The following is a 13,575-nucleotide window of genomic DNA, read 5'->3' as shown; positions in this document are numbered from 1 at the left end:
ATGGCTAAAGTTTCAGTCTACTACTGTCTTCTTCCTATCATCATCATGTTTTTGTCAGGTTTGTGCATTAACACTCTCATTTTCTTTAAAAAAATAAATCATTTTCTGTTTTCATTTTAATTAGCTGTTTTATTACTGCTAATATTATTTTAGTGAAAAGTTAGTACTTCCTCAACTTTAATTTGATTAATCTGTTTTAACTTAATTAATTATTTTGAATCTTGTAGTCTTAGATTAAAGATATATATGTATCAGAATATATCAAAACCTGGATTTGCTATCGCGAATCTTTAGAAAATAGTCTCGCTACTTCTACGAAATAGTGGTAAGATTTGTATACGTTTTACCATTCCCATACCCAAATTGTGAAATTTCAGTACTAGTATATTGCTGTTGTTGTTGTTGTACTAGAATGTACCAAAATGTCTTTCAATCTTGTGGTCACTAACATATCACGTGGAGAATTAAAATTAAAGAACTGTCAAAAAAGAATTATTTTTTAAAAATAGATTAAAAAGAAAAGAAGAACAAACAAATTGAAAACGAATGAGTATTATCTTTTTCTTCAATCAAGAATGCTTCTAAAAAAACATTTTAGTACATAATTTTTTTAATAAGTTATTTAGAATTTTCTTAATTCGATATCTATTAGAAATAATCTCTATATCTTACAAAGATTAGGGTAATGAGATATCCTCTTCAGACCTCATTTGTAAATTGTAATTATTAAGTTATACTGAATATGTTATTATTTTTATATAGATGATAGATCCATGAGAAGACATCAGAAATCAATTAACCATATAGTATTATCTTTTTGAGTTGAATTCTTTTACTGATTTTAATAATATTTTTTTGTTAGTCTTTAGCAAGACAATTGCCCAAGATCAACAAGTTAATGATTTGCAATGTGTTGATCCAATGACCAATGTAAAATGCAGGGAGAAGGAAGATTGTTTGATGATTTGCCATAGAAAATATCAAGATAAATTATATGGTGTATCTTGTATAAAAAGCCCATATTATCCACATAGTTTTTGTCTTTGTGGCTATTATTGTTAAAAGGTTAAAAATGTTAAATTCTCTTCTTAGACTTAACATTTGTTTGATCAAATTATATTAGAAGGTACTTTGATGTTCTATGATTAAAAAAAAAGTCTTTAATGTATGGAGGTAATTTGTACGAGTTATTTCAGTATCAAGATGATTGAGGAGATGAACTGTTACTAGTTATAATTTTCAGTATCGAATGATTATTTTAGTAGTACTTTTAAAATAGTGATCTTTTTAGTTTTTTTTTTTATACATATTATGTTATCAAAATAGTTTTGTTATTAGACACATTTGAGTTGTGATTTCAAAGGCAAATATATGTGTTAATAGTTGATATAAGAATTTTCATTAAAGATAGTAAAACTTGACATTTCTTTTCATCATATAAGATTTGATTATAATCGAATCAAAATGATAAAAAAAAGTATTTTCTTTGAGTCAAACTTTCTATCATTATAGTTCACATAGTTTGAATGACGCTTTAAATAAAATAAAATAAAAAATAATTAAAATTTACATAATTAAAACATAAATCTTACCAAAAAAATACTTATTTTGACAAAAGACATTTAATTTTGCTTTCCCGAACATTTATAGGCATAAGGACTAAATGTAATAACTCTATCTTAATCCCAATTTAATTATAAAACTATCCGAATATTTTCTTTTATATATAAATATTATAACCATGGCTAGATAATTCATAACATTTTCTCAAAAACACACACAATATATAATCAAAGTATAAAATATGGCAAAAGTTTCAATTTACTACTGTTTTCTTCTTATTATCACATTTTTGTCAGGTTTGCATTTACACTCATTTTTTCAAAAGAAAAAAAATTAATATTTTGGTTTGCATTTTATCTATTTGATTATTAATATTATATAAATTGAAAAGTTAGTACTATCTTTTGGATCTTCTTTTGGAGATTTATTTGTGTATATTATTTTCTTGAGTTGAATTCTTTAATTGATTTTTTTTTTGTTATAGTTCTTAACTTGACAATTACTCAAGACCATCAAGTTAAATATTTGCAAAGTGCTACTCCAATTTTCAACATAACATGCAAGGTGGATGAAGATCGTATGCCTAGTTGCAAGGATAAATATAAAGATAAATTCATTAGTGCAGGTTGTATACTAAGTCCAGATAAACCTGATCGTATTTGTCTTTACGGCTATTATTGTTAAATGTGATCAAATAGTAAGGATTCATATAGCCAAAATAATATAATGGGTAATCAGTTCAAACAATATAACATAATAAAGAGGTATATCTGATCCGTTTCCATTCATTGAGTTTCACGATTACAATATATGTTGTTAAATTATTTACTTTTATAATTAATATTAACGCAAAGTGTTTATTTATATATTTAATTAATAACTACGTATTTGTATGATCCAATGCAATTATATTCTTTCATTTCATCTCTAGTAGAGTAATTATGACCCAATACAACCATGTTTGATCAGCTTAATACGAACACTTCAATATAATATATATTAGGTGCTTAATTAGAATAAAAAAAAATTTGAGTGTCTACTCAATAAATCAAATTTACTTATGAGATTTCACCGAATTTGTTATTATTGTATTGACAAGTTTAAAGAGTTAATTGATGCTTTGAACTTGAAAACGGAAATAATGAAATTTATGATCGAACGAGAAATTCGAAGATGGAGAACATATTCGATACAAAATCATAAAGATTTAAGATTTTGATAATGGACAATATAACTACTTGATTTTCAAAAGAAAAAATAAGGTATATAAATTAGAATTTTAATATGAATCAAACTCTAAATTTAAACACGAAACAATTAATACGAATCCACAATAGCTAAACTCAAAACCCTAGACCAAAAAAATAAATTAAAACCAAATATCTGACGAACAACTTTCACAGACTTGTTCTTAATTCTATCTGCAATTGTCTGACACAACAAATTCATCAAATCGCTAATGTGAAGATAATTTGCCGCAATTACAAGTTCAAACATGTTTTGATAGCTCTTATCCTTCATAAATTCCTTATCAAATTCCTTAATTTCTTCTTCGTTTGAATCCGCTTCTCCCCATGCCTTTTCATGTACTCAATAATTACAATTAGGTTTTGAGTATTCACATTAGGCAATGGGATAAGGGTATAATCGTCCTCAACCATATTTTTTATCGTTCCAGACTGAACCGCAACCGATTCTTTAATCTCAAATTCATCACCATCTGATGATTTCAAAATCAACTTTTTTGAAGCCATTGATTTTTTTGGAGAATAAAAATTAGTTAAATTGTGAATCAGAAGAATAATAGAATGTGTTAAGAGAAGGCTATGTGAATTAGTGTATTTATAGGGTCGATTTTTTTTTTTTTTTTTTTGCGTTTTCCACTTTCCTTGTTTTAATTGGTTTATGAAAAAAAAAAAGGATTCCTTATAGAATTGGTATTGTTATTCAACTTTGTGTTTATTACGTAAAAGTTGTTATTATTTGTTTTGTTACATAAAAAATATTTTATTTTTTATAAAAGTAACTCTGACAAAATTGGATTAATATTCAAAAGAGAGGTTAATTAGAAAAAAGATTGCAAGAAAAAACAATAAAATATTTAAGACAAAAATGAGATGATGAAATATATAGTAGAGACATACTGAAGATTTGATATGAAATTACGTTATTACTAAATATATCATTACTAATAAGGAGAAGATGATGGTTTGAGGGCCTTATTTTTTGGTAATTATTATTATAAGTTTTGTTTAATGAAAAATAAATTATATTGTGTCATTTTTTTTGTTCGTTTTGATATATTAAAGTATTTTTTTTGGTTAATTTTTAAATTTAATTTCCACATGGATATGTTTAGACCACAAAATTACAAAAAAATATTTTGGTATATATACAAAAGCAAAAATTACGTATATAAATTAAAACACTAAATTTAAAGACAAAATAATTACATAAAAATTAACAATGGCTAGACTCAACAATAAAACTCAAAACCCTAGACTAAAAATAAATAAATTAAAACCACTAAATTAAATCAATCCTAAAAAATCTAATCAAGAGATTCATCAATTTCTTCTCCTTCATGAGCCCACTTATGTTCTTCACGAACCCTTTCTTCTTCTTCTGGCGTATAATCATTAATAACACCAAATACCTCCCTAACAGCCTTCACAGACTTGTTCTTAATTCTATCAGCTATCGTCTGACACAACAAATTGATCAAATCGCTAATGTGAAGATAATTTGCCGCAACTACAAGTTCAAACATGTTTTGATAGTTCTTATCCTTCAAAAATTCCTTATCAAATTCCTTAATTTCTTCTTCGTTTGAATCCGTCTTCTCCGCATGCTTATTCATGTACTCAATAATTAGAATTAGTTTTTGAGTATTCACATTAGGCAATGGGATAAGGGTATAATCGTCCTCAATCATATTTTTTATCGTTCCAGACTGAACCGCAATCGATTCTTCAATCTCAAATTCATCACCATCCGATGATTTCAAGATCAACTTTTTTGAAGCCATTGATTTTTTGGAGAATAGAAATTAATTAAATCGTGAAGATGAATAATAGAATGTGTTAAGAAAAAGCTATGTGAATTAGTGTATTTATAGGGGTGATTTTAATTATTTTGGTTTACCACTTTCCTTTTTTTAATTGGTTTATAAAAAAAAAAGGAATCCTTATAGAATTGGTATTAATTAAACTTAGGCGGTAGAGTAAAATTTTACTGATAGTTATTCAATTTGGTTTAGGAAAAACTACCTAATTGTATTTATCTATATAAATTACCTATTTTGTCACCTCTAATCACGTGTAGTTAAAACTGAATTTATTGGTTCTGCATTTATCTAAAAACATTCGTGACTTAGATAATAAAATTAAAAAGCAGCAGAAGAACAAGAAATAAAATAAAAAGAAGAAGAATAAGATAATTGATATGTCATGTAATTATAATTATATACTTAGAAAATTTCTACAAAAGATAAATTATGGATTGAACTTCATATAATAATGAGATGAATTTTTAATTTTAATTTTTACTACTTGCAAATTTAGATTCTAATAAATTAGTGTCATTCAGTGATAGCAAGAAGCAAATTAAATCTTAGATGATGAATGATTTACAACTTAACAATGAATATTTTCACAATTGATACCAATAGTTGAATTTCTAAATTAAGAGCATGTTTGACATTGCAGTTAAAATTAAAATTACTTATTTTTAAAAGCACTTTTATAAAATAGCTTTTCAGAAAAGTAATTTTCAAAAAAAATAATTTGTGTTTGGCAAATTCATTTGAAAAGTGTTTTTGATAAGCAATGTGTGTTTGACTAAAATGTTTATTTTTTTAAAAAAAAAACTTTTGATATTGCTGCTAAAAAACTGCTTATTTTTTAGAAGCGCTTTTATAAATTAGCTTTTCAGAAAAGTGATTTTCAAAAAAAGCAATTTGTGTTTGGCAAATTCATTTGAAAAGTGTTATTGATAAACAATTTGTATTTGACTAATTTTTTTTTAAAAAAAAACTTTTGAGAGTCAAATTACGAAAAAGGACAAGTATCAATGTGCTAATTTTAATATTAAGATTATTTTATAAAGAGAAACTATTTTAAACATCTAATACAGAAACTTTAATTACATTTTTAATTTAATTATTTATAATGTACATATTCATATTTTCAATCAATATTGTACATAGATTAATATTGTTGAAAATTATTAAAAAGAAGAATCTATTTGTTATTTGTTTCCTATTTTTTTGGATTCAATCTTAGCTAATCTTCCTTTTTTTGTTATAATTCTCTAAAGTTTTTTTAAAATAAAAATAAAAATAAAATCGTAAATTAAGAAAAAAAAAATCTTATTTCTTACCTTTTTGGGAGGGTCTAAATCTTTAATTGCTACTTTTTCTTTAATCCTACAAAAATATTATTGTTACTTTTATTTATAATTCTGTAATATAATACGTAAAGTAATATATACAATATAATATATAAATAACAATATAAAACATAAATAAAATCAAAATTTTATTATATAAAAATAAAAAGATAAAATTCTTCAATGAAAATACATATGTATATTTGTTACATATATACAATTATCTAACAGATATACATATATAATTCGCCTCTCCCCACTCTCTACCCTCTCTCGCTCGCCTCTTTCCTCTCTCTCTCCCAATCTCGTTCGCCTCTCTCCTCCCTCTTCCAATCTCGCTTGTCAGATATAGAATACATATGTATATCAGTTATATATATACAATTATTTGAAAGATATACATATACAATTCGACATACATACATATACAATTAACCTCTCTCGCTCGTCTCTCTCCTCCCTCTCCCAATCTCGCTCGCCTCTCTCCTCTCTCTAACATGTAGATACGAATCGTAATTAGTAAATTATAGCTATGGAGCATAATTAAGATATTTTTTAGTGGCTATATATATAGAGAGAGAGTGTGTGTTGAAGACCACAAAAATACATTATTATTTTTTCATAAATAACTTTGCATTTTTTAAAAAAAACTTTGGTATTAGGCTACTAATTAGCTAGATCCGTCACTGTCAATGCACTCAGCCACCTAATAATCTTTCGAAAAAAAAAGATATGTGTAATCGCTAAAAACAACACTATCATAATGTTAGAAAAGGAAATCTAATCAACTTATTCTTCTTCTTATTATTATCATTATTAAGAACAATGAATATATGTATATTAGTTACATATATAAAATTATTTTGACAGATATACATATTAAACTCACCTCTCTTCACTCTTTGCCCTCTCTCGCTTGCCTCTCTCCTCCCTCTAACATGTAACTAAGAATCGTAATATAATTAGCAAGCTATAGCTATAGAACGTAATTAGCAAATTATAGCTATGAATCTCTTAAATATACTTCCTAATATAAATCATAAGTAAAACTTAAAACACAATACTTATAAGTATACCAATTATAGATGTCCAAACATAAAAGAGACAAAAATGGTTAACTCCAACTTAATTTCGAATCTAAACATTTTACACCCACATATATATAATTCGATTTTTTCGGTTTTTATTTTTTAAAATCCGAAACCAAACCAAACAAGGTAAATTATTAATTCAAAATCAAATTAAAAAACCAATCCAAATAAAAATTTGATTTTATTTTTTGATTTAATCCGAATAGTACACACCCCTACGTTAAATTCTTAAACGTATGTATATTCTTGTGTTGAATCGTATATTCTTGAGTTGAATTTTTAACTTAATATTCTTGAATTGAATTTTTAAAACGTATATACTTGATTTAAATTCTTAATGATTTGCAATGTCTACCTTAATTTAGGTGCTTAATTGCATTCCAACTCACATATTTATGCACGTATAAAACATGCACATATAAAACAAGGAAGTGATTAATCAATATCCATAAAACAAGAATATCATTAATTAACGAAGCATGAGCAAAGTTGATATATTTTTTTAAATTGTTAATGGGACAGTATCATATAACTTTTTTTTTATTTTCAAATCAGAAATTACGTATATAAATTAAAACTCTAACTTTAAACACAAAATAATCAATAAAAATCAACAATAGCTTAAAACTCAAAACCCTAGACCAAAAAAATAAAAATAAATTAAAACCACTAAATTAAATCAATCCTAAAAAATCTAATCAAGAGATTCATCAATTTCTTCTCCTTCATGAGCCCACTTATGTTCTTCACGAACCCTTTCTTCTTCTTCTGGCGTATAATCATTAATAACACCAAATATCTCCCTAACAGCCTTCACAGACTTGTTCTTAATTCTATCAGCTATCGTCTGACACAACAAATTGATCAAATCGCTAATGTGAAGATAATTTGCCGCAACTACAAGTTCAAACATGTTTTGATAGTTCTTATCCTTCAAAAATTCCTTATCAAATTCCTTAATTTCTTCTTCGTTTGAATCCGTCTTCTCCGCATGCTTATTCATGTACTCAATAATTAGAATTAGTTTTTGAGTATTCACATTAGGCAATGGGATGAGGGTATAATCGTCATCAACCATATTTTTTATCGTTCCAGACTGAACTGCAATCGATTCTTCAATCTCAAATTCATCACCATCAGATGATTTCAAGATCAACTTTTTTGAAGCCATTGATATTTTGGAGAATAAATATAAATTAAATTGTGTTGAAGAGAATAATAGAATGTGTTAAGAAAAGTAGTGTATTTATAGGGGCAATTTTATTTTTTTTGGTTTACCACTTTCCTTTTTTTAATTGGCTTATAAAAAAGGAATCCTTATAGAATTGGTATTAGTTAAACTTAGGCGGTAGAGTAAAATTTTACGGGTAGTTATTCAATTTGGTTTAGGAAAAACTACCTAATTATATATTTATCATATTTATTAATTTTCCTTATAGGTTGAAATAATTACATATCATCTCATTAATTAATAATTTTATACCAAATTTCAAGTCAGATACATTTAGGAACATATATTTTTGCTACCGAACACAGTAAAATAGGGAGAAAGACGAGTGAGATAGGAGGGACACAACATCAGAATTGACTTTTAGAGGCAATTAACACTCGTTGGAAATGTCTCTAAAGCTTATAGTGACATTCGATTAAATGACAATTAACTAATGTTGATAAAATGTTTTAGTACTCTTTGTTAATGAGTTTATATATTGCCACTAAAAGTTGTTTTTGTTATAGTGGGAGGCGAACAAGATCTCTAGATACATGTGAATCATCTCCTGATATATGAAATCACACTAAATAGAAATACGAGATACAGGGAGAGAGGTGGGTGTGAGAGGAGAGTGACGAGTGAGATAGGAGAGAGGAGGGTGAGACAACCATATGCATGCGCATTTACATGAATACAATGTATTTTGACTCCATGTATCTGAAATGGACGTATCTGAACGCGCCAGACCGATACATGGTTACAATCCGATTGGACGCACTCAAATCGGAGAAGATCACCAAAATTAGTGTAATTTTTTTTTTGGTACTTTTTGTACCACATCGGTGACAGACACTAAGAAATTAGCATATTTATATAAATTATTATATTTCCACTTGTTTACCCATTACTACTAATAGAAAAACTAATTTAAGTCTCTCATTTTATTATTCTTAGATAACAAGATTAATATATCCAGAATGATTTTACAAGGACTTTATTTTTATTTTTATGAGATAGAGATCATGTTTTTAATAGACCCTTACCTAGAAAAGACACTTACAGTGTCTAAGTAAGTGTCTAACAAGTGATAAAAATATCTTTAATACCAAAAATCAAATAATTTTTTATCAACATAAATTTATATTTTTGTGTCATAATATACCATATGTTACATTGTATAACGCACAACAAGTTATGAAACAATTCGATTCCTATAAAACTTATGCCACAAGAGGCAAAAGCTTAATTTTAAAATTCACAAATTATATCGTAAGAGGCATAACATAATCATTACAAAACTTATAAAGTGCTCTAAACTTATGTCAAGTGAATTAAGTTGTATAGAAATACCACACAACTCATGTTGCATATAAATTTACAGAACTTATGCCAATCAAGACTAAAGTTCTCTAAACTTATACCGAGCAAATTGGGGTCAAAGATAAACAATATTTTATTTTACAATTTTTATTAAATAAACAGTAAATACAATAATTAAAAATCATGATATTTAAGGAAAAATATTAAAGACCACTCCAAAATTTGGTCAACCCATGGAAAAACTTCAATATTTTCTTGCACAATTAAAGTTTGATATCTAGTAAAACAATGTGACATTGACTGGATTATAACAATTTGATTAATTTTTCACTATGTAAATAAGTACATTTTAGAACCATGGCTAATTAAATAATTCATAACATTCTCTCAAAAGCAAAAGCACAATTAATCAAAGTAAAAAATATGGCAAAAGTTTCAGTCTACTGCTGTTTTCTTCTTATCATCACATATTTCTCTGGTTTGTTCATCAAAACTCCCCTATTTATTTTATTATTTATGTGATGTTAGAATATCTTATTTGATAAATTTTATTGGTAATACTACTTGTGTAATACAATCACAATTTAGTATAGATTTATTGTCATCATAGATAGAATGCATGTGTCCACGCTATTTATGCACGCCCAAAACTAAAGGTCATAAATTTCAGACGACGTTAAATGATATATTTTTGTATTCTGACTTTTTTTTTTTTTTTTTGTAGTTTTCAACCCTACAATTGCTAAGGAATGTGATGCTGCAATTTCTAACATACAATGCAAGGACACCTATGATTGTGTGCCTATTTGCAATGAGAAATTTCCTAATGCATTGTTTCCCAAGTCTTGTATGGGGGGTGGTTCTGTTTGTATTTGTGCCTATAATTGTTAAAAGGCTTATTTGAAGTGGATGAATTTATCAAAATGTTACAAGACTTACCATTTATTTGATTTATTAAATTATAAGGTTAATGTTTTATGATCACAATGAGTTCATTATTATTTAATTTACAACAAGTTATCATACTATTGTTATCTTCTTATTAATTAATGAATGTGGTGTATTGGGTGCGAATTTTTGGGAATTCAGTAATTTTTTAGTAGATTTTGTATTTATATTAAGAAATCATAAAATATATTTTCCATTAACAATTAAAGAAACTCTATTTACTAAATTTAATGGAAATTAAAGAAAAAACAAAAAAAATCTTTAAATTTATTTATTGTTAATGTAAATAATTATATTTGCTCTTACTTACCCTTTACTACTATACTACTTTGCTTAATTAATTTAAGCCTCTCAATTTTATTGTTATTAGACAACAATATTAACATATTCAAAATGATTCAACATGATGAGTTTATAAAGGACAAGATATATGTATATTTTATTTTTATCTTTATGGGTAAGAGATTATGTTCTCAATAGGTCCTAGCAAAAAAAAAGACACTTTGACAAATACAAAAAGTAAAATAAGTGGTCAAAATTTCCCTAACATTGAACATCAAATAATTTTTTATTGACACGAATTTATATTTTTGTGTCATAACATATGTATTAAATGTTATATATGTGTATATATAAAGCACAACAAATTATGCAATAATTTAATTCTTGTAGAACTCAGAAGTTTTATCATTATAAGAGACATAACTTAACTATAGAACTTATAAAGTTCTCTAAAATTATAATGAGCAATGTTAAAACTACCTAAACTTGTGCTGAGCAAAGTAGAGTCATAGATAAAAATATTTTAGTTCACAAATATTTATAAAATAAGCAATAGATACAAAAATTAAAGATTATGATATTTAAGGAAAAATATTAAACACCACCCAAAATTGGGTCAATCCGTGGAAAAACTTCTATATTTTCTTGCACAATTAAAACTTCAAAAAAAATTTTGGCATAATTAGAAAAACTTCAATATTCTCTTGTACAATTAAAGAAAAACTTCAATATTTTATTGCACAATTAAAGAAAAACTTCAATATTTTTGCACAATTAAAGAAAAACTTCAATATTTTCTTGCACAATTAAAGTTTGATATCTAGTAAAACAATGTGACATTGACTGGATTATAACAATTTGACTAATTTTTCACTATATAAATAGTTTATATTAGAACCATGGCCAAATAATTCAAAACATTCTCTCAAAAGAAAAAACACAATTAATCAAAGCATAAAATATGGCAAAAGTTTCAGTCTACTTCTCTCTTCTTATCATCATGTTTTTGCTAGGTTTGTTCATTAACTCTCTTATTTTTTTAAAAAAATAAATATTTTATTATTTACATTTTAGCTATTTTAAGTCGAATATTTATCAAAATTAGATTTCTTGTTGTTATTGTATTCTTTAATTGATTTTAATTAAAAAAAAAAATTGTTATAGTCCTTGACGCGACGATTGCTCAAGACCATCAAGTTAAAGATTTGCAATGTGCTGCTCCAATTTACAACATAAAATGCAAGGTGGATGAAGACTGTACGCCTAGTTGCAAGGATAAATATAAAGATAGATTAATTAGTGCAGGTTGTATACTAAGTCCAGATAAACCTGATCGTATTTGTCTTTGTGGCTACTATTGTTGAAGTCTTTTGAGAAATTAAGAATCAAAATGTTCATTCAATTAAAGGAAGGTATATGAAAGAACCATAAATGTTATAAAAGTTTCTTTCATCAAAATGTTAAGACTTGTCATTTGTTTGAGGGTCAAAATGAAGTACATTACTAATTTGCAAATGGTCTTGGTATTATCAAAATATATTGAGTTATTAATAATTGGCGACCAATTGTCTCATCTTAGAAATTAGGAGATATTATCTAATCACACAAATATTTTTATCATATTTAATAATTCTCCCTATAGTTTGAAATAATTACATTTTATCTCACTAATTAATAATTTTTTAACAGATTTCAATTGTCAAATACATCTAAATATATATATTTTTTACTACTAAATATACTGAAATAGGGAAAGAGGTGAGCGAGGTTTACATTAGATACATATCCAAAAAAGTAAAATGTTGATACAATATAACCACTGCAAATGAGAGAAAAGAAATATACTTAATCATAATGGTGTAATAGCATAATTTAATTTGAGGGTGTACACTTCTTCTTTGAACAAACTATTTGTCTATTTGTAATATTACTTTGTTAATGATATGTTAATAAATTTAATAATGTCAAATAGATGTGATTTTAGGATGGAGGGAAGGCGAGTGGGGAATCCCCTATTATTGTTATCATTTATTTATTTTCATATTTTGGATACAAATATGGCTCAATTGGAGGATTGCTCATCAGATCTAAGCGCAACGAGCAATGATCAACATCAATAAATTAAAAAGTGAAGTAAACACCGTCGTGGTGAGATGCTTTGACCAGCCATTACGTAATCGAAAAGTTTTAATAAGTGGAGATTTACGTATATTTTTGACACATTATTGATGTATCTGACACATAATTGAGATGCAATTATATGTGTCTAGTTTTTATCAGTGTATCTTATTAGGTATGCATGTATCTAATTTCTTGGGTATTAATTTTGAATTATTTGTTTTTTAGATTAATGAAATGACAAATACTCTAAAATTGTGATTGGTTTCTAAATTTATGTGTTTCAGTTACATTTCATATTTAGATACACATAATTAGATATATATCCTTACCAATATGTATTCGAGATATATGTTTTTGGATATAACATATGAAATTGATACTTGATACATCAAATTGATATACATGTAAATAGATACACGAATTTAATATGAGATCATCTAAATAGATACATGAAATTAATGCTAGATCATGTATCTAGGTGTTTATTTCATTGGATACATCATATATTGATAATAGATACATCAAATAAATGAATTTATCATTTTAAGAGTAATAAGTTGAAAATAATCAAATTTCATAATCAAGATATACATGTTTTTGTCTTTTATTTATAATATTAATGAATTTATTATTATAAAGAGTAATAAA

At 25.9% G+C, this 13,575-nt stretch overlaps 2 protein-coding genes and 1 pseudogene across 2 annotated transcripts; all 3 read right to left on the bottom strand.

The window, feature by feature from the left end:
• Positions 1–2,880: 2,880 nt before the first annotated feature.
• LOC125846055 (SKP1-like protein 11) lies at positions 2,881–3,317 on the bottom strand (annotated as a pseudogene).
• Positions 3,318–4,114: 797 nt separating this feature from the next.
• LOC125844015 (SKP1-like protein 11) lies at positions 4,115–4,591 on the bottom strand. Its single transcript, XM_049523235.1, has one exon. It carries the CDS (start codon positions 4,589–4,591, stop codon positions 4,115–4,117), a length of 477 nt encoding a protein of 158 aa, XP_049379192.1.
• Positions 4,592–7,737: 3,146 nt separating this feature from the next.
• LOC125844014 (SKP1-like protein 11) lies at positions 7,738–8,214 on the bottom strand. The gene has a single exon (XM_049523234.1). The coding sequence runs from the start codon at positions 8,212–8,214 to the stop codon at positions 7,738–7,740; it is 477 nt and encodes a 158-aa protein (XP_049379191.1).
• Between the last annotated feature and the right edge of the window lie 5,361 nt (positions 8,215–13,575).

This window comes from Solanum stenotomum, chromosome 11 (assembly GCF_019186545.1).
Source record: "Solanum stenotomum isolate F172 chromosome 11, ASM1918654v1, whole genome shotgun sequence".
NCBI lineage: Eukaryota > Viridiplantae > Streptophyta > Magnoliopsida > Solanales > Solanaceae > Solanum > Solanum stenotomum.
Note: the sequence above shows the minus strand (reverse complement) of the source record. Positions and strands in the feature narration are given on the sequence as shown.